The sequence below is a fragment of the Tenrec ecaudatus genome, chromosome 1, assembly GCF_050624435.1.
Source record: "Tenrec ecaudatus isolate mTenEca1 chromosome 1, mTenEca1.hap1, whole genome shotgun sequence".
Lineage (NCBI taxonomy): Eukaryota > Metazoa > Chordata > Mammalia > Afrosoricida > Tenrecidae > Tenrec > Tenrec ecaudatus.
This window is the reverse complement of record NC_134530.1, coordinates 134,662,912-134,684,797: the sequence shown is the minus strand read 5'-3', so window position 1 is coordinate 134,684,797 and position 21,886 is coordinate 134,662,912. Positions and strand designations below refer to the sequence as shown.

Below are 21,886 nucleotides of genomic sequence, written 5' to 3'. Positions count from 1 at the left end.
ACATTCACATGATTACTTTTTTGGTCATGGGGTGGAGAAATGAGACTGGGGATAAGTGAAGTAAAAGGTCAAAGGGCGCCAGAGAAAAGATCAGGCTGAGAGGAGATGGCTGCTCCTGCCAGGTGACATCAAGTTCATTGTCACTCCGAGTGGAAAAGCAGAACTGCTCCATAGGGTTTGTTGACATTTGTGATGCTCATAGAAGCAGTTTGCCAGGGCTTTCTTTGTCCTCTAGAGCCACTGGGCAGGTTTGAACCTTTCAGTTAACAACCGGCTACTTAGCTGTTGTACCATCAGGGCTCTCTTGAGAGCAGATACAGCAAGATTAAATGCAATGTGTATTAGCTATGATAAGGTTTATATTAAGAAGACTGCGAGACCTGGTGGAACCTCTCACCAATACCTTTGTGGCCAATTGAAAACCAGGATGGGAAGGGAAAATGATGAAATACTTTAGGAAAACCTACATCTTTAAAATTTTACTAAGACTACCAAAATAAAATGAATCACCACTGAAGTAGCTTCAGATATCACATATGCTACCCCAGAATAAAAAAGTCAGATCTCTGAGTTAGTAAAAAGGATCAGCAAGAAAAATTCAAGAAAATGGCCAAAGTACTGATTAATATCTAGGTTTAAGCAAGCTGTGATGAATATTAAACAGTGCCTATCTCGTTCCAGTTTTTAAAAAGGGCACATAGGCAACTGATCCAATTTACATACTGTCCCCAGCTCAGCATTTCCTCACAACCTCACAGTACAGGAACAGAGCTTCACTTCTACATGGTTGAGCATCTTGCTCTGAAAATGCCCAGGGACAGATGAGCACTGGCGAGAAGCAGAAAAGGGCCCCATCTAAAGTGTAACACGCCTTTGCCCTCTTAAGTAAGCGAGGTGTGGCAGGGAATGTGGATTGGAGCCTGGCCTATCCTAACCATTGTCAGTAGTACAATACACCTTTCCAAGTAGACAAAACTGGCGTGAGCATCATGAAATCACATTCACTATGAAAGGTACAAATAAACTTCCTAGCGTCTTTCCTGCCCCCCCCCCTCTTTAAATGATTTGATAATAAATACATGGGAATCAGTTACCATGAAAAAAGAACCCATCACCAAAGTAAGAGATGACATTTAAGTGGTTGCATGTGTTTCCACTGACTTTTTTAAAGAGGGAAAACAGACTGGATGCAGCAGGCAATGTTCAATACACTTAACTGACCCCGAGCAATTAATGAGGTGGGTATCAAGGCACAGAGAGGCTCCGTGACAAAGGGAAAGCCACGCAGTTAAGAGGGGAAGCATGGCTTGAACGAACCAGCACTGTGAGTCTACAACGAATGCCTTCCACTGTGCGACCATATTGCCTCCAGCAGGTCACTGACTCTAGGAGGAGCTGAGCACACAAGGTTGAAAGAGTCCTTGGGCCACAGAAAGTGGTGACAAAACTCTGAAATAGAGAAACTGGAGAAATGGCCCCACAGGACCTGGGCAAGAAGCAGTTCCAGCTCACAAAGCAAGTTTCCCACTGTCCGAGGCTGACCGGCGTGGTCAAACGTGACGAGAAACAAACCTCTTGGCACCTCATTTTCATTTGGGGCCCACACTCAACACTGACTGACTTCCAAAAGTCACATGTTAGTCAAGAGCAAGCCCAACACAAAAGCACAGGAAAAAGAATGAGTACTTCTTTACCCAAATTACATATTGAAAGTCACTCTTTTTACTGAGTTTCTCAAAGTTGCTTTCTAATCATTACATTATAGCAGATGCTGATGCATTAATAAAATATTTAACTGTTGTGGTAAAGTGAAAAAAATCATGATTTAAAAAGCAAGCAAAAGAACAGGGAGGTACTCTATCAAGCTGTGGAACACACAGTTAAAAATGAACATTAAATTTTACGGAAGAAAAGGGACTAATTATTTTTCCCTTTTAAAAACAATTAAAAACTGAGAACTGAAGAATATTAATATGCTTGTTTCTTGAGGTAAAACACAGAGATGAGTTCCAAAATCAAGCTGTCTAAACACTATATTCAACGTCTCACTTACAGGCTCTTCCCCACTCTCTAGAGAGTAACTCAAGGCACGAATAAAAGCACAAGAGCAGAGTTCAGTAAAGCCCGTGAGAGTCCATGCCTGGGCCTGAACCCTGAAGAAAGTGACACACAGCCTGTACTGTAGTTTTGCGCCCCATTCATGTACCTACGTATCTATCCTTCTATCCCACAGTGGCAAACACCAACCCGTCCCATCACTGGAAGACGAGGAAAAAGGCAAGGTGTGGCAAATGCACCCCAAGGTGTGCCTCCTCAACCCCCGAAAGAATCATGCTTTTGTATAATCCCCTCTTCTTGAGAGAGAGAGAGAGAGAGAGAGATTGAGTTAGAGTTGATGGGGGCTTATTTCAATCAACAGAATATAGAGAAGATGAAGGGATTTTTGCAGATATAATTAAGGTTACAAATGAGTTTATCTTGGATTAATCAAAAGATATTATTCTAGGTGATTGTTAGATCCTAGTCATCCGAGCCTGACACCTTGAACTCATCTTCCTCCTGCCACCCTGAGTTGCTGCTACTATTCTGTGCCACGGAGTCAGTCCCATGTCACAGCAACCCAATGTGACAGAAAGAATTGCCCCATAGGGTTTCCTAGTTGTCATTTTTTAAACAACAATTTTCTTGGGGGCTCTTATACCTTTTACAACATTCCGTATCTCAATTATATCAAGGATATTCTGTACATACATTGCCATCATCATTTTTTAAACACTTTCTACTTGAGTCCTGGGTATCAGATCTTCTTTTTTCCCCTCCCTCCCCGACTCCCCACCCCTTGATAAATTATAAATTATTATTATTTTCATATCTTACATCAACCGCTCTTTCCCTTCACCCACATTTCTGTTATTCAACACCTCCCCAGGGGGGACAAATTAAGCATCGATCATTGGGATAGGTTCTCCCTTCTTCCCCACTTCCCCCAACCTTCTCCATCCTTCCCAATACTGTTACTCCCATTTCTGCAGCTAGTTGTTATTTTTATGGAAGCCAGTCTGTCTCCTGTGGAGCCGCTGGGTGGGTCTGAACCACCAACCTTTAAGTGAGCGGCCAAGTGTCTAAACCACCAAGCACCCAAGCAATCAAACAGGCAGCATTTAATCACATGAAGTCCCTGAAAGGGGGGGTTGGGGCCTTCCCTGGGATCAGGGCCCCTCTCCTGCTCTACAGCTGCAAGGAGCCAGGCAGTCAACACCGCGTGAGCTGGGAAGAAGGCCTGAGTCTGAGCTGAAACCACAGGCAGTGCGGCCCCTTGACTGCACGCTTACGAGAATTCTGCAGAGGACCCGGCCCCACCAGGCCTACGCTCCCGCCTCCCGGAGACTGCTAGACAACGGGGGTTGTTTTCGCTGGTAAATTTGTTACACGGCGAGAGAAGGTACTGCACATGGCATTTCTCTTCACGCCTACCAGAAAAAACATGTGGAGCTGATTAGCATCATGGGCAATTTAAAAATCCACACGCAAGTGGACTTGCATAGCTCAAACCCACCTTGTCCACAGGTTAACTGTAGAACTGACCCTCTGGGCTTATTTTGCTTCAGATCCTGACAGCTCACTCACTGCACACCGTGAGAGGGTCTGTACACTGTGACCCCTCCTTCCTATTTCTTACCAGCCGCTGCTTTTAACGTGCTAAAGGGATCACATGCAAACATCCATGAAGCAGTCCTTAATCATTCGATCATAAAAACAGAAGACCCCCAAAACCCGGATGAGAGGAAACAGAGACGATCACAGAACTAGAACTATGCCCCAAGTTTCTTCACTTCCAATGTCGGACACCAGAACTCAACAAATATTACTGTGTGCGAGGTATAACGGGATAGAGATGACTGAGGCAGTCCAGCGCTCAGGCACTGGCATGGTTATGTGGAATACAGAGGTACGATACAATATACGGAGCCATCATGAAAATTTAAAAACCTTTGTAAGTTATACACAAATACACAAGTTTCATGGAATAATTAGATTAAAGATTGTAGGGCATGACATAGGAGGAAAAAAAGCTGAAGAGGAATGGCATTCCAGGTTAAAAATACCACGAGGAAAAGGTTTAGAAGCTAAACTTCCGTAACTAACTGTAACTAACGAGTGAAAGAGTTTAGATAAAAGTGATAGGATACACTGACCGCTTGGGAAAATATGGCTTGAAAGTAGGTTGCAGGCAGGTAACAGAGGACTGTGGAATACTATGATCATAGAGATTTATTCTGTAGACAGTGGTGAGAGACCAACAATTGGAGAACAGGGGAGCCTTAAGAAGACTGCCACTTTTTCTTATTCAGTTTCCTAGTATAGAGCTGTACTGTCTGTATGTGTACGGGTCTATCTCTCTCACTACTCAATGAACTCTTGGTATTCCGCTTCTATGACACACTGAAGCACATTCCCAACAACTTTCCTGAATTCACGGCCATAGAATTGAAGCCAACTCAAAGCGACCCTACAGGTCAGGGTAGAACTGCCACTGTAGGTTTCTGAGACTAACTCTTTACATAAACAGAGAGCCCTTTCTTTCTCCTGCAGAGCTGGCTGGTGGTTTTGAAGTGCTGGCTTGCTGTGAGCAGCCCGATGCATAACCACTACACCCTCCGGGCCGGGCCCCCTGCTACAAACAGCATGTCACAGATAGAAGGGAAAGATAAGGGAAATGTTCGAGTTTTAATCAAGGAACTTTACATCACCAAATCATACTTCACAACTAACAAGTATGTTTGGCTGTATTATACTTAATTCATATTTGCTTCCTTTAAAACAGAAATATAAATCATAAACCACAAAACAGCAAAATTAAACAATTCCTTTTTGGAACTAACAGTTCTAAAACTTTTGAGGATAAATAATCTACTGAATTTGAATTTCTTCATTCAGTCCAGCTTTCCAACTTCAACAAAGTCAATGATGAAATATGTAATACTTCCTTGAAGGAGAGCTAATTTAAATAGACCAAACATAATGGTAGGGTTAACTAAGGGCGGATATATCGTATTCTGTTATTTGACCAGAAGTGTTCCATAAACAAAATAAGCTAGTATAAATTAATACTTAAACATAGCAACTGATTTCACTTTAAGAAATATATATTATATATATTTTTCTAAAGCTATGTTCCTGTTTCTTTTATTAGAATTCAATAACTAGCTCTACTCATTTAGATTTTGGTGGCTATTTTGGTCTTTAGCTTAGAGAAAAATATGTATGTGCTACGCTTTCTATTTAAACATATATTAATTTCACCAAAGAATTCAATCTGACTAACTCAGATTGAAAGCCGCTGGCTCAGATAGCTCTTTTCTGCTCACTTCTACACAGCCACTTTAGATTTGTCATACAGTGCTTTAGTGACAAATAAATAGCTGGAGATATTGTCCGTTAGTCATTTTCTAAAGATAGCTTTTATAATTTCTAGTGAAAATATGATTGAAGGGGAAAAATAGCTTAACGATGTACCTAAATCCCCCCTCCCACACACATACACATGGAAATAAAGTGCTTATTCGTATGAACTAATTTCTAAAACTCCCAAGACTCATGAAAATATGGATCTGCTTGAAGCTGAGGCGTGCAAGAAAGGGCTGGTGAGTGCACCCGAGAAGCTGTGGACGCCTAGAGGATTAGGCCGGGCTGCCGTTTAGCCTAGGTGGTTTAGGCTAGGCTGTGGCTTAGCCTAGGATTGAAAAACCAAGACCCCACTCCTACGGTGGTGCCTGCTTTATAAATGCATGTGTTTTTAGGCATTTTAAAATTGGTGTTTGCAAACACAGACTGCTCAACGCTCAGCCAGTAATGGGAAGACCAGTGGTTTGAACCCATCTAGCAGCTTCCCCAGGGAACAGGCTGGCGCTCTGCTCTGGACAGGGCAGCCAGGAAAACCCCGAGAGCAGCACAGCACCGCTGGCCCAGGAAGACCTTACAAGCCAAAACGGATTCAGCGGTACCGGTCACCACTGAAAGCCACTGTGTCCCCAGAGGAAACAATGTTTAAAAGTTAGGATGTAAGCTCTGAGCATGACGCTAATAATACTCAAGTAAGTCAGGACGCCTGCCGGCACAGATGCCTGCACTGGGCGGCTGACAAGGCAGCAATTTGAACCCACCGGTGCTCTGCTGCTGCACAGCCTCAGTAACCCTGGGGAGCAGCCCGACTGTCCTGCAGCGTCACTCGAAGTTAGGACCGACTCGAAGGCACCGGGCACTTGGGGTTTACAGTACTTTAAGGAGCATAGGGAGGCTCGCAGTCTAGTGGTTACGTGTAAAGTGCAGATCCTCCCTTCTCTATGCACAGACGAAAAGATAGTTACATACACTGAGCGTAGTCATGAATTCAGTAGCTACAGAAGCTCTCTATGATGGATAATTCTATAGATTAAAAATACCGTTTTTGTAAAATAATGCTCCCATCTGTTCATTCTCACAATGTGAACACACATAGAAGCAGCAAAGTAAAACTTGGGAAACTACCTTTATCTTAGCCCCTAAAGTATACAGAAAGCATACGGCTCATGAACTACAACTTGACTTGAAAGGTAAACCACAAAGGAAATTGTTAGGCAACACCCAAAACCGTTTTTGAAAAAGAAACACACACACACACACACACACACACACAATTTCTCATACATGTGTTTGAGGAGTTGCTTAGCTTCCTCCAGGTTAAAAATGCTTACTTTTTTACTTATTCTATGACACAAATAATTATCTCTTTACCCATGAAATAACAAGTTCTGTGAAAATCAGTGATGGTCCAGATCCTGTCCTCATTAACAACAATAATAAAATGTGACTAAGAATTCCAGGCTGACCAATGACTTCAATGGAAAGTAAATGTCTAGAAAAGCACGATGGAACATATGTCCGAATGTGTCGGATACAACTGATGTACAGTTTGCAGCAAGAGTTGCAAGAGCCCCCACAAATGGGGGGCAGGGATTCCGGTTTATTGCTCCTTTCTTATGAGTAATAGTCTCGCTGCTTCACACCTCCTTTTATGCCGTTATTGGTCACTTCTAAAGTTGGTACCACTCGGTCTCTTCACTTTATTATTATTTTTTCTTCACTATATTATTAAAAACCCTCCATGGCTACCACAGAATCATTTTCTTTTAGTTAACAATCTTTACTCTGTATTTACAAATTACTGTAAACGGGTACAAAGAAACCAGAAGATCACACTTGGTGAAACTGGCAAAAAACAGATTTAAAAATAATCCCAACAATGCTTCCGGAATATTGTACTGATACAGCATAGCTTATTTCTGTTGCCTGCATACCTGTTTTCATTTCATCGTGCTATTTAAATGAATCAAAAGTCAAGTTACAGATGCATGTATGTAAATGGGATTGCTTTTAAATTGCAGTGAGATTTGGAAGCCACAATTAGGCAACCAGATTTCTCTATTCTGAACCCTTAATTCACTTTTCCATCCCGATTCGTTCCAGTAATGGGAGGAAAAGCAAGGGTAAGGGTGGAGCACAACTGCTCTGAAATCTCTACTAGAAAGTGTATTTTCAAATTATGAAAAATTATACTCACCGAAATAATCAATGTCTTGCTTTTCATTGGGGAAAACAAGTATTTCCTAGAAATTTATAATTATCGCCCTCTGACTACATGAAAAAGATGTTGGAAGAAAAAGATATTTTTTAAAGAACTCACTTTCATCCTAAGTGAGAATGAACGAACCCCAGGTAGTCTGGGAAGGAGGGGTGCATGCTTACTTATGCCCACAGCAAATTCGACACCGCCGGGCCACGGTGAGCCCCACAGGACGTACAAGGGGAAGGCTCCAAATGAGTTCTCTAGCTCCGGATGAACGGTGCACACACCTGGGCGTGACAGATACGAAAAATTTCTTCATCACACTTTACTTTGATGATTCTTTAAATATGTTTTATCTATTTCCTACAATCAGCCTTGGCTAATCAGGTAAGCAAGCTCTTACCCAATTTGAGAAACATCTCAGAGTAATCTCTTTACAAGCACTTCACCATCGTGAAAACGCCCAAGGTCTGCTTTCTGAAACAGACCACGATGATTCCTTTACTTCGCAACTTGAGGCTGAGTTTTAAAAACTGCCCTCCACTTTGTAAACAAGGGGTTTGAGTCCCACTGTGCTGGTGTTGTTAGTTGGTGTTGAGCCAGTTCCTACGGTGGCCACCCGTGGGGTCAGAGAACTGTGAGTCACTGGGCATTGTAAGGCTGTGACTTTGGGGAAGCAGATCGCCAGGCCTGTGTTCCAGGGTGCTTTAAAGTACCCTTGATCCAACCACCTTCTGGCTAGTTATGGAGTGCTTACCTATCTGGATCACCCAGGGACTCGAAAACACTCCATGCTTTTCGAAGGTTTAAGTCAGAAGAGGAGCATAATTTAAATGTTATTCCACCCAGATGAATCCAACTCTATAACATATCTCCTTTTCATGCAAGTAAAGAAAAATATATAATTGGGACATATTTTTGACAAGAATACATTTTAATATGCTGTTCTGCATCAAGTTGTCATTAATTATCATTGAATTTAAGCCTTTGCTACCTAACAAATCATCTCAAAACTTTAATGACTTAAAAGAAGATTCTCTCCCATTCGGCTCCTGTTTATGCCCCGATCATGACCCAAGTTTAATAATCAGAACAGCTGCTAGAAACTCAACAAGGTCAATAAGAAAGACTAAAGATTTAGGTAAAGAAATACTGCTAATTGGACCTCTCATATTGTGATGCTGACTGATTTTTCTTGACGTCTTTCATTCATTCCTTTTCAAAATTTTCTAAACTAACCCTGCATCACCTGTAAACATTTGATTGTGAACTGGGTGAAGGTGGATTGAGGAAATCCGTTTTCTATTCAACATTCACACATGATTGTCTCATCTCAATGCCTGTCATCCCACAAAGGTAACATTCCCCTCCTTTCAGAGTCCTTTGGAAATCTGGCCTTGGATAAAAGCTTCCCACTTTTTCTCAAATGGTTGATTGTTCAACTATGGGTATTTTTTTCTCTGTATTTGCCAAGTGTTTGTTATCTACATAATTATTTCCATAATTTAAACTTATAATTTTCATTAAATTCTTTGCCTCATCTCTGAATATTCATAGCAAGTTGCTGTTTACCTGAAAACTAGCTGTCACCTGAGGAAACTGCATTGCCTACAAGTTCTTCTCTGCCACACTTCTAGTACAAGAGCCCTCGTGGCTCCCCTGGGCAGAGGTAGGCTGCTCCCCGAAAGGGTGACTGGGTTAACAGGCCTGGCGATGCGCCCACAGTCAGTCTCTGCTGACTCACTGGGACTAGAGGACTGCTCCGCAGGGTCTCTGAGGCTGGGAGTCTTCACAGGAGCAGACTGGCTCATCCTTCTCCTGAGCAGCGACTCGTGAACTGAAGCCACCAAGCTTTAGGTTAGCAGCCCAATGCCTCGCCCACGGTCCATGGCGCTACTCTGGCAATAGCTGAAGCCCAGGCACGTCTACCAGGTCATACAGGGTCACAATGCGCTGGAACTGGCTGGACATACAGGGTCACAATGCACTGGAACTGGCTGGACATAAAGGGTCACAATGCACTGGAACTGGGTCATACAGGGTCACGATGCGCTAGAACTGGGTCATACAGGGTCACAATGCGCTGGAACTGGCTGGACAGTGCAGAGCCACTCCAAGTACTCAGCGGGGTCTTGTGGAAAGTGGAATGCTCTCCCTAACATGGTTACATCACTCTTCCGCTCAAAACAGCTCACCCAGTCCTGACGCCCAGGTGACAGCTTCCGTTCAGTCCCTGGGGAGTTTAGCAACAGACTTAGTATCATTCCATGTCATTCCATTCCTCATGCTTTAAATATTCATGTGGACAATCCAGCCAACACTTGACCTTTGTTATCATCTCATCTTCCACCTCATGCCATGTACCCACAACCATGATCTGACTTTAGGCCTTAAGACATCAATCGCAAGCATCTCACAACCTGAATCCTTCCCATTTCCCCAATCTTTCTCCCCTGCAGGATCTCCAGTCTGTTTGCCGATTTTTCTCTTCCTTTTCTTTTTTAGCTTCTATCACTGCCTTTAAATCTTCCTTTCCTACTCACTCTATGATCACTCACCTGACAAAACCCCTAACCTGTTAAATTCAACAATTTTTATTCCAGACATTTTACCACACAGCTACAGAAGGCAGGAGGGGCAGGGGGAAAAAAAACAAAACCAGGCTGGTTGTTTTCATTTTAAATTCATGACCACAAACCTCAAAGTGGGCCCTCAGTGCTGCCAGGCAATCACACAGCCGCCCTTTACAGCACAAGGCCTTCAAAGCGCTGACTATACGCACTTGCCATTTCCCTTCCCTTCCCCTCCCTGCTCTCAGGAGGCTGTCCTGCTTCGGCTTGCATGCGTACCACTCCTCTGAAACCACGCTGGTCGACAATGCCAACTGTCAATCCCGGCAGCACGTCACAAGGCTAATGATTCCCTCCCTACAACGCGTTCTCCTCGTGGCTTTGAACACAGGCATGACTGGGTCTCCCTGGCCTGTCCACCTGACTCGTGCTTGCCAGAGTGGCTGCCTCTCCCTTACCTCCACCAGGGCTCAGGCCTCGGATTTCTTGGCTCAATTCTTTGTATGATGAACCCATCCAAATCCATGTTTCTAAGTCCTATTCATAAGTGGAGGCCACTCAAATGTTCATTTTCCACCCCTTTCCTCTCCTGGACTCTACACACACCGACCACTCTACCATCCATTGCACTCGCTCTGCACTGGCCTTCCTGCTGTCCCGGCGGCACGTGTCTACTTCTGTGAGCTTACGCTTTACCCTCCCCCCGTCAAAATGCTCGCCCTCCAGATAGGCTCGTGCCTCCCTCTTGACCTATTCGGGTCTCCGCTCAAGTGCCGCCTTACCCAGAGACCTTTCCAGGCCCTTCTGAAACACTGTCTCCAAGGTCCTGCCCCAAAGCATTTATTACCACTGGAAAGATACTATCCCTTTGCATGCCCATCGACTGACTGGCTTCCTCGGTGCAATGGAAGTCCCGCACCAGGCGGCTACTTGTCGCCTGGAGCTACCTTTGGGGCCCAGAAGAGGCACTGAAACAGCTACAAAGTGACTTGAAGAGAAAATTTGAATAGATAAGTTATAAATTTCAGTCATGTTTGAGTATTTTATAATTAGCAAGTATCACTTTTGCCATCAGAAAAAAACCCCACAAATAACAATGGTAGGGCTTTAATAATGATAAGGAACCAAATTATATGTGCCATATATTGATGTACACGAAAATAAGCCTAGGAGCATCTATGGACCACAATAGCACCATCGTATTGTGCACGCCATCACTTGACTGGCGAGGAGAATCGATAGTGGTTAACAACAGCTGAGCAAGTTTAATAAGTAGGTCAATAAAGCACAGATAGAAAGGGGCGAGAACTAGCTTTTGCCTTGATTGGCGGCTGTGGCCCCTTGAAGTACTGTATAGAAAGGAGCAGTAAAGCCACATTGGGGCTCGCAGGAAAGAAGAGCGCACGCTGTCTGTCTGTCTGTCTGTCAGGAGAGCAAAGGGTGGAGATGGTACATCCTTGCCAGGTAAACGGGACTCACATAATCACCGTCTTCCAACCCCTTCTATTTCGCTAACTGCTCTCAAGAATTCTACATTCTGGAAGACACCAGACCACAAGAGGGATGAGAGAAATCAAGGATCAGGAGAAGGGCAAACTTTTGGGAAGTGTGATTAGTATTTTAAACTGTTGAATACAAAATTGATGGTCTGGAATATAAACCCCTACCTATTTTACAATTAAAAAAATTTTTTTAAAGAATTTCATATTTGTATACCCAAGATTCAGGAAGCTAGAGGAAGACTGAAGAAGAATTTACCCATTTCAATTTAGCAAGTAACAGTATGTCATGGAGGCTCAGAAGAACGAACGGGTCTGTCTTGGAAATGCAGCCAGAATGTGCCTCAGGAGAGATGGCGAGATTTGCCTCCCACACTTTGAACATGACGTCAGGAAGAACCAGTCCCTGCAGAAAGGCATCATGCGTGCTAAAGCAAAGCATGAGCCACGAAGAGGGAGAGCGGCGACAAGCAGACTGATGCAGTGGCTGCAACAACAGGCTCCACCTCGCCCGTGACTGTGACAATGACACAGACCTGGCCAAAGCATCAAACGTCCCTCTCTTCCCTCTTTCAATGCTACCTTCATTCAAAGAGCTGCTCAAGTAAAATCCAGGGTATAAAAAATCTAGTTCTAGACCCCAGATAGACTCAATCAGAATCTACACTTAACCTAAACCCCAGAAGTCAATCTGGAATGAGTGTATTCAGAGCCCGGGTCATAGTGCTGCCACTCACCCTGGATTCCGCTCTTACGCTCACTCCTGTCCCTTGCTCACACGGCAGCAAATCTTTCGAGCACTACGCCCAAAGCATTCGCTAATTTCACCTGCATCTCCCTCTCTCCAGATGAATTCCTTAGACCGAGCCACCACCACCCTTACTGGGTCCCTGGCAGCAAGCCGCATTTTAGGCGGTCTGCTCATGTATACTTCTGTCCCCTTACATTACCCACAAAGCAGCCAACATGATCTCTTAAACCTCTAAGTCAATTAATGCCACGCTGCTGTGCCTTTCCACTGAACCTGAATCAAGTCTCGCCTCCTCCCCCTGGCTAATTTCCCCTAGCCTGTCTGTCTGGCTCTGCCTCAAGCCACTCCCCTCACTGCCTAGGCTTCAGCCACCCTGGCCTGCGTCTGGTAGCAAAGATGCGTTCACACAACTGCTCCCTACACGAGATGCGCTTCCTCTGACACTCTGACACTCAAGCCTCATCCCACACACCCTCTTCCGAAGTCTTCCTCTACCCCTCCAACCGAAGTGCCGACGCACTCAGGAGCACACCGCCCGAATTTAACTCGGTAAAGGGTAAAGAGCGCCCCGAGACTTCAGTAGGTTCTTTATTAATTTTTTAGCTCTCTCCCCTACTATAATGTAAAATCAAAACAAGGGATCTTGTCCTTTTTACCTCCCTGGTTAGAAGGCCAACTGACGTGACTTGTTGAATATCATTTGTGCCAATGTTTTTTCCAACGTGTGTTCCAAAACCTGTTTCGCTTTCTCCCGATGGCTGAGGCGGGGTGTGCATGAGCATGAGTGTTTACTGACATATTCCTTCATTCATATTTGCAGCCTAACTGAATGGAAACAGAACTATAAACAAATTCCCTGAGACAGAGCAAAACCATGCATTTAAGTTTTATTCAGCTATGTGCCGGGTACCAAGTTTTTGACAGGCAGAATGAGGTGCTCACTTCACAGCAATGAACAAAACCATCTGCTTTCCTGGAAGCCAAGAGAGAGAGTGTAAGACAGGCAATTTCGAAACACTAAGTAACTGCCATGGAAGGGGCAGTTGAAGGTCTATCCTCAAACTCCACTGCTATTTCGTAGATTAGGGCCCACAGCAGGCCTACAGAGAAGCGCGGAACTGCCCCTCAGGGTTTCTGAGTGTGTGCGTCTCTCCAGGAGCATCCAGCCTCCTCTTTCCCCTGTGAAGTGACTGGTGGGTTTGAACTGGCAGGTGCTGACCTTGTGGGCAGCAGCACAAAGCGCAGCCTGTTATGGCACGGGGGCTCCTTCAGAGAGCTTACAGGTAGACTGAATCTGCACTCGGGGTGGGGCAGTCAGAGAATCCTCCAGAAGAAAAAGCCATTGAAACGGAAATCTGATTTGCAGGAATGTGTATCTTTGGGTAGCTGGGAGGTGGGAGGGCAGAAAGCAGGTGGTAAAAGTGAGTATTCAGGACAAAAGAAATATGAGCAATATCCAGAGTGCCAAGCGTTTAGACCATGTTCAGAGGGCTGATGGGAACTTACTGTGGCTGGAGAGCGGAGAGTAAAGAACGAGCTGGACACTAAGGAGATGTCTCAAGTGAAAGCATGAAGCCCCTTAAAGAGTTCCCGAGGCTAAGGAAGAGCCCCTAAAGAATTTAAGGTCATTCTTCTACATATGCAATACAATCCTTATCTAAGAAAGATCATTTCGCCCATGATGTAGGAGAGCGTTTCAAGGGAAACTGAGAGACCAATGTGAAGGCTGCTGAAATCTCCCAAGTAAGAAATCAAAGGAGCTACAAACAGTGAGAGTGGAAACAGAAAAACGAGCGTGAAGACCCAGGGCATAAAGAGTTTGAGAATCAGGTAAGAAGTACAATGGGAAAGAGGATTAGATGAGCAAACGGAAAGACCAAGTAAGAGCGCACAGATATGAAAGCTATCAAATCTCTCGGGTGTGAGGTTTAATGCAATGTGTAACATCTAAGATGAACGTTCTCCAAATATAAAGATGCTCAAAGATGGAAAAAAGACATACAGGCTTTATGAAAGATTCACATGGCAGAATTACTTCTCAGTACAAGCAATTTACAGAAATTTTAAAATAATCTGCATTTTTAATATATGCATCCTATTTTTAGTAAAAATATTAAAATATATGTATGATCAATGCCAACAGATTATAATTTCAACAGCATCCACAAGCTATAAAAATAATTACAGTCTACCCTCTAGTAGGTCTTGGCTATTATTACAAAACAGCTCTGCTGACAGCAAGATCAGAGGCATAAATAAAGTAAGAACACAACATCAAAAATGCACATTTCTAAATAATTAAAATTTGTTAACAAAAAGTAAATGTTATTATTTTGATAAATTACATCAGTAACTCAATATATAACAGAATAAAACTCGAGATAATAACTATACAATCTACTTCAGCAAACATTTATTCAGAAATTGACACAGCCACATGCATGTGCAAACACAGACACACGTACGTATGTGCTGGTACTGCGGTAGCCACGAGATGAGAAGGAGCTAAGAGGCAGATGTGTACGCAATAATTCTGAAACCTAAAGGAGGAGGGAGATAAACACCAACAGACTGTGGGGAGTCTTATAAGACTTCTGCAATGGGAGAGCTGCTTTACAACGGAAACATAGTTCCAGCAGAATGTATGACTACTTTGCAATTGAGAGTCAGGAAGAAGATTCTAACTATAGGGAACAATACATTTTATAGTTTCAATATTCAATTCTATCGATATAGTGCTAGATGTAAGAAGATTACTACTACTTAAATAATGAACCCAAGAGCTTAATTGTTAAATATCAAGAAGGCACATCAAACTGTAGGCAAGAAATAAATAATATCAAAGATGAGAAAAAACAGAAAGACGAAAAAATCATCTCTGTACAAACTTGAAGATCAAAAGATAACCAACATAAATTTTTATTAGCTCTCTGATTGTAGGACTTGGAAATAACACCATAACACTTACCTGATAACTATAAGCATGGCTATAAGAATTGAACAGATAGGATCTGCTATCATCAGACCAAAATTTTGCATCAGGATGGCAGAAGCAATCACACCCAGACTCCCGAGCGTATCTGCTAGAATATGTAAAAATACACCTGGAAACAAAGCATAAGCAGTCAGAAGATTAATATCTGGTGACTTTAAAATGGAAATATTTCCCAGATATTCTTATATTTATAGATGACAAACTTAAGCACCCATCTGAAAAACTGTTAGAATGCAGAGTCACTGTCCAGTAACTGCATGGCAGTACCTTTTACTGAACGAATAATCTTGCTTTTTAAAATCACGGGGGTCAAGGTATCTGATTGGTAAATTGTGCTTGTCTAAGTGAGCTTTGCACTTTTGAAGGAGTAGATAAATACATTAATACTCACAGTGCTTGTGCATGCACATATGTGGTCAAACGAGTTCAAGAGGGACTCACTGGTCACAGGAGGAAAACTGCATGTGGTCTAGAGGGTCAAACTGCAAGCTCCAAATATGCGTGCACACAGAGCCCTCTGCTGGTCATTCTAATAATTACCGCTGGAGATTCGAATTTTCTATGGCCCATAACTCTTAGTATCCTGGTAGTTCCTTACTAATATCCTGAAAGTTTTGTTACACAAGTTAAATTCTAAACTCAAATTCAATGTGAAAGAAAGCAGGTATATGAATGCTTTCAAACAGAAGCACAGAACATCTACTATTTAATTAAATGTTAAATTGGTAGGACACCGATATTCTAGTAAAGTGAGCATACTGATGGATTGTACAAATAACCCCAAAACCTCAAATAATAACATCTAATAAATCACATTCTCCTGGGAAAACATTTAAAATGCCACCCAACATTAAACTGTGTACTTCTGAAGTAATAACTCATATTCTTTAGCATTTTGATGTTTAATAGATAAAATTTACTGTCTAGTTAAACATGACCTCTTAAAGATTTTGATCATGACTTGCCGTAATAGAACATTCTTCTAGTAGGATTTACTATGATGCCTATAAAAATAGAGTATTAAAAGCATTTATCTACTTTAAACCATTCTATTTTTTAAAATGCTTAAAAAGTCCAATCAAATGTTAATGCACTCTAGCAAAAATGTTCTTCAAGCCACTGTGATCAGTACATTCATCCAATGAATAGGAGCCTTGCACAGGTTGTGGAAGAGATGGTGATCAAGGGGACGGACGCCTGCTTCCCTGTGAAGCAAAGCCACGACCCCAGAGGGCAGCTCTGTTGGCACAGCGTCCCCCTGGGCTCTCAAATGCAAGAAACGTCAGTGTGATGAACAAAATGAGAAGGAGCAACTGGGGGAGAACTTGGCCTGGCGCGAAAGAGATTTTTCAGAGGGCCTAAGAAATGGGGTAAAGATAGCAGACGTTGGTGGAGTTGACACAAAGATTCTAAGATAACACTACGGGAGGTTGGGTGGACCAATGGAAACTTCTGCCGGTCCTTCAATGTTAAGGAAGACTAAATAAGACGGCTTTAGTCACATCCACTTTTAGGTCTTTACTAACAGGAATTCACACCTAGAACCCAGTGAAGCAAAGGCTCAGCCAGTTGATGTAACTAAAGATTGACCAGGAGACCCAAAGCCCTATGTAGATGTGTAGGTAAAATGGCCCAGGTGGGGGTGGGGGCAGAAGTCCTGGAAATCAGAGCACAATGTACTATAATCTCAAAAATACTTTAATGGCCGGGGTCGGGGGGAGAGAAAGACTGGGCTTTCTACTCATGTAGTCTCAGAAATTCACAGGAGCATTTCTATCCTCTCCTACAGGGTTGCTATGAGTTAGCATCAACTCAATAGCTGTGAGTTTGGGGTTGTTTTTCCTTTTGAAGGTTATACTGGAAGATATAGAGATATAACAGTTGATTGATGGAGGAGGGAAAGTTCTTAATACGGCTCTTCTAACTCAAAGTTTCTGCAACTCCCACCAAGTGACTGGGTGAGAATACAGAAATAGGGCCTGTGTAACAACACTAAGAGAGGGAAATGGTCAGTTTCCGTTACAGCGCCCTGGCTATACGATGAACCATCTTGAAAGCAGCAGCAGAGAAGAACCCCAAAGACCCTGAAAGAAAGAGCACATGTAAGCTCTCTGAACTGGTGGAGACCACGGCGACTCAGAGAAGAAACACTGAGACTATGGGGTACTGTCTCACCTGGGACATACTATGAATTGTGGGAAAGCGGGACAGGTGGGCTGTCTTCCTGGCTCATGAAGACAAAGGCTCAGGGACTACGTGGGTGAAATACTAAGGACTAGAGACTTGGCTACTATGTGGTTGAGAGGCTTAGAATGAGAGAGCCTTGGCTGCTGGCTAAGATCAACAACTGTATCATTATTTGTTGATCCTGACTACGGTAATCTATTGACTTCCATAATAACCCCCCTTAATTGTGAGTACGCGAGAGTACACAAACAAAAAGCAAAAAAAAATTTTTTTTTTAATTGGAATTTCACCTGGCGGAGCAGACTTTCCCACTAGGCAAGCATCAAGCAACTCCATCTGAGTTAGGGCACCCAGTGGCATAGCCTGGGAAGGTTCTCTCTGGTCACCGCAAAATTTTTCCTAAAAGCAGTTTCGTTTAAATGTTGGGTGTTTTTGTGTGTGTGTGTGTGTAATGGCTGACTTACGAGATGAGCGTGCGGCTGTGAAATTGTGTTTCCTACTTGGGAAAAATGCCACAGAAACTGTTGTGATGCTGAAAACAGCTTACAAGGAGAGTGCTATGTGAAACACTCAAGTATGCGGCTAGTTTTCTTGTGTCAAAAAGGGTGAAATGTAGATTGATGACAAACCTCATTCTAGACATCCGCCAACTTTCCGAAGGAGAAAAAGGTCAACTAGTAGTACATTTGGAGTTCATTCCAACAGATCAGTTAATCAAGCTTTCTATTAAGAGCAGCAGTTCTCAACCTGTCAGTCGCGACCTCTTTGGGGGTCCACCAACCCTTTCACAGGGGTGGCCTAAGACCATCAGAAAACACATTATTTCCTATGGTCTTAAGAATTGAGACACTAGTCCTCTATCTGTCTCCAGATGCAGATACGCCCACATGCAGATACGCCCACATATGAGCACCCAGCGTGAAGACTGTTACCCATTCTATACCATGCTTCAAGACAAAAATTTCATTTACTTGTCATTAGAAATAAATATTTCACAATCTATAACTACATATTGTTTTTGTGATGAATCACTATGCTTTAATTAAGTTCAATCTGTAACAATGAAAATACATCCTGCATATCAGATGTTTATATGACGATTCTTAAGAGTAGCAAAATTAGTTATGAAGTAGCAACAAAAATAATTTGATGGTTGGGGGGGTCACCACAACATGAGGAACTGCATTAAAGGGTCATGGCCTTAGGAAGGTTGAAAACCACAGATGTAGAGGCTCTGAAAAGATAGCCTAACAGTGTGCGACCAAAAAGGCCTGATTTGTGGCCGATGGGGATCTAGTTTTGCCACCATGAAAACGCACCTGCTCATGCAGCCATCTCAGCACCTTACTCACCTGACCTCACTTTGTGTGACTTCTTTTTGTTTCCAATGAATGCAGAGGGACATGAAAGGAAAGCGATTTGACAATGTAGAAGAGGTGAAGAAATAAACGAGGGAGGTGCTACGCCTGCTATCCAAACAGATGAGTTTGAAAAATATTTCTAATCGGTCTACAGCTGGACATCTCTTGCAGAGGGATAGTGGGGAGATAAGTCACTCAGGGTTCAGTGTAGCAATAATGAAACTCACAACCTTCCTCTAGTTCTTAAATGCTCCCTCCCTCCAACTATCATGATCCCAATTCTACCTTGCAAACCTGGTGAGAAAAGAGGATGCACAGCGGTACAGAGGGGATCTGGAAACACAGGGAATCTAGGACAGATGAACCCCTCAGGACCAACGGTGAGAGTGGCAATACCGGGAGGGAAGGGGATTAGAAAGGGGGAACTGATCACGGGGATCTCATATAACCTCCTCTCTAGGGGATGGGCAACAGAAAAGTGGGTGAAGGGAGACACCGGGCAGGGTAAGATAAGATAAAATAATAATTTATAAATTATTAAGGGTTTAGGAGGGAATGGGGAGCGGGGAGGGAGAAGGAGGGAAGAAAGGAAAATGAGGAGCTGATTCCAGGAACCCAAGCGGAAAGCGAATTTTGAGAATGATGAGGGCAATGAATTTATAAGTGTGCTTTACACAATTGATGTATTGTGATAAGAGTTACATGAGCCCCCCAATGAAATAAATAAATAAATAGATAAATAAATAAATAAATGGACAGCGATCGATAGATAGATAGATAGATAGATAGATAAATAGGTCTTTGGAAGAAAAAAATATTTCTAAGCATGGAATCACAGATTTGACAAATGTATGAATTGTAAGGGAGAGTACTTTGAAAGTGAAATGGTCTTTGTGTTAAAAAATTGTTTTTTAATACACAGCTTTGGGGAAAAATTGCAGGTTTTTTGGATACTCCTCATATTGTCTATGAGTTGTGTGTGGCCGGTGCAATGAATTACGCATCAATGAAGAGTGGTGTGGGAGGAACATTTGGTGTCAACGCAGGTAGCCCAGGAAGGAGCATGGAGGACTGTCTGACTCTTGCATTGGGGCAAGAGGGAAGCCAGAGGATGTCCAAAATGTCTACCTCCACTGCCCTTTACTGCAATGACACCAACATGAAACTTTGGATCAGAGCTGGAAGATTTAAACAGATCTTTTATATATGAAGTACTACTCCCTGACCTGACAGGAACATGATGTGTAATTGGGGAGCACTTCTTTAATCAGAGGAGTGTAAATCTGCCCTTCAACTGGGACTGATGCTAAATGGGCACCATTACAACTGTCTAATCACACTCAAGACTGTTAATCTGAAAACAGTACAGGATATCTAGTGGACAAAAGGAGAATACTATTATGATTAAAGACAGGAATAATAGAAAATAAGGAGAGACTAAGGAGAGTCTAAGGAGAGACTGTGAAACTAGCTTTAATCATAGTAGAGCAGTTAAAGCAAAAGGAAGAAGAGATTAAATAAAGACTGAAAAAACTTTTCTAAGGGCAGTTCAAGAAAAGAAAGTTAATTATAATTAAATGTGCAAAAACCTAGAATTAAAAATTCAAAACAGACGCATATGTTCAACATATTTTAAGCAGAAAGAACTCAAGAAAAAGTTCAAACCTCAAGTTGCGATACTGAAAGAGTATATGGCCAAATTATTGACTGAGGCATCCAAAGAAGATAGAAAGGAGAGAGAATACCAAAAATGAGAGAAAGACTGGGCTTTCTACTGCAATAAAGAGTATAGTCTCAGAAACTCAGGGGCAGTTCTGCCTTGCCCTGCAGGGTTGATATGAGTTGGCATTATTCTACGGCAGTGAGTGTTTGGTTTTAGTACCAAAAAGAAGTAGCTGACATCAACCATTTCAAGAGGTAGCATGTAATCAGGAACCAATGGTGCTAAAGGAAGTTCAAATTGTAAGTTACTGGCCAAAAAGATGGCTCCAGAAACTGCTGGAACACCAAATGAAATGGTCCAACCAACTGGTGAAGCACTGGAAGCACTCACTTGTCTATGCCAAGACATTTTGTAAGACACCTACTTGGCCAGCAGACTGGAAGAGGAGATCCGTGTTCATACCCATTCTGAAGAAAGGTGACCCAACAAAGTGGGCATATTATAGAACAATGTCATTAATAATCACATGCAAGTAAAATGTTGTTGAAGGTCACTCAAACAATGATTGCAGCCACACATGGGCAGGGAGATGCCACAAATGCAGGCTGAATTCAGAAGAGGATATGGACCAAGGAAGATCATTGCTGACATTAGTGGCTAAAAGCAGAGAATACCAGAACAAAAGGTCTACTTGTGTTTCACTGCTGTGTGCACCATCCAAACTAGATAATCTTGTTCAGAAGAGGAATTACAGAGCACTTGATTGTGATCGTGGGGAACTTGTACATGGATCAAGAGGCACTTGTGTGACTAAAACAAGGGCATATTGCATGATTTAAAATACTAGCACGGTGTGTATCAGGGCTGGATCCTCTCACCGTATTTATTCAATCTGTATGCTGAGCCAATCATCAGAGAACCTGGTTTATATGATAAGAACATGGCATCAGGATTGGAGGTAGCCTTATTAACAACCTGCACGTGCAGGTAACACCGCCTAGCTTGCTGAAAGTGAGAACTTGAAGTTCTTGATCAGGAAGATCAAGGATTTCCGCCTTCAGAATGGATTATGACTAAATATAAAGAATACCAAAATCCTCACAATTGGACTAATAGATCCATATACTATGATCCATCGTGATATATGGATCAAAGACGGACACTGACAAGAATTTTTTCTTGCTTGGATCCATCATTAATGCTCACAGAGCAGCAGTCAAGTGAGCAAAGAATGCATTGCATTGGATAAATCTG

At 42.7% G+C, this 21,886-nt stretch overlaps 1 protein-coding gene across 1 annotated transcript in view; it reads right to left on the bottom strand.

The window, feature by feature from the left end:
• The window catches only part of SLC30A7 (solute carrier family 30 member 7), a 78,820-nt gene that overhangs the window by 24,776 nt on the left and 32,158 nt on the right, over positions 1 to 21,886 (bottom strand). The window contains exon 8 of the mRNA XM_075558825.1: positions 15,395 to 15,530. Within this exon, the coding sequence (XP_075414940.1) occupies positions 15,395 to 15,530 (136 nt within the window). The remainder of the gene's footprint in view (positions 1 to 15,394; positions 15,531 to 21,886) is intronic.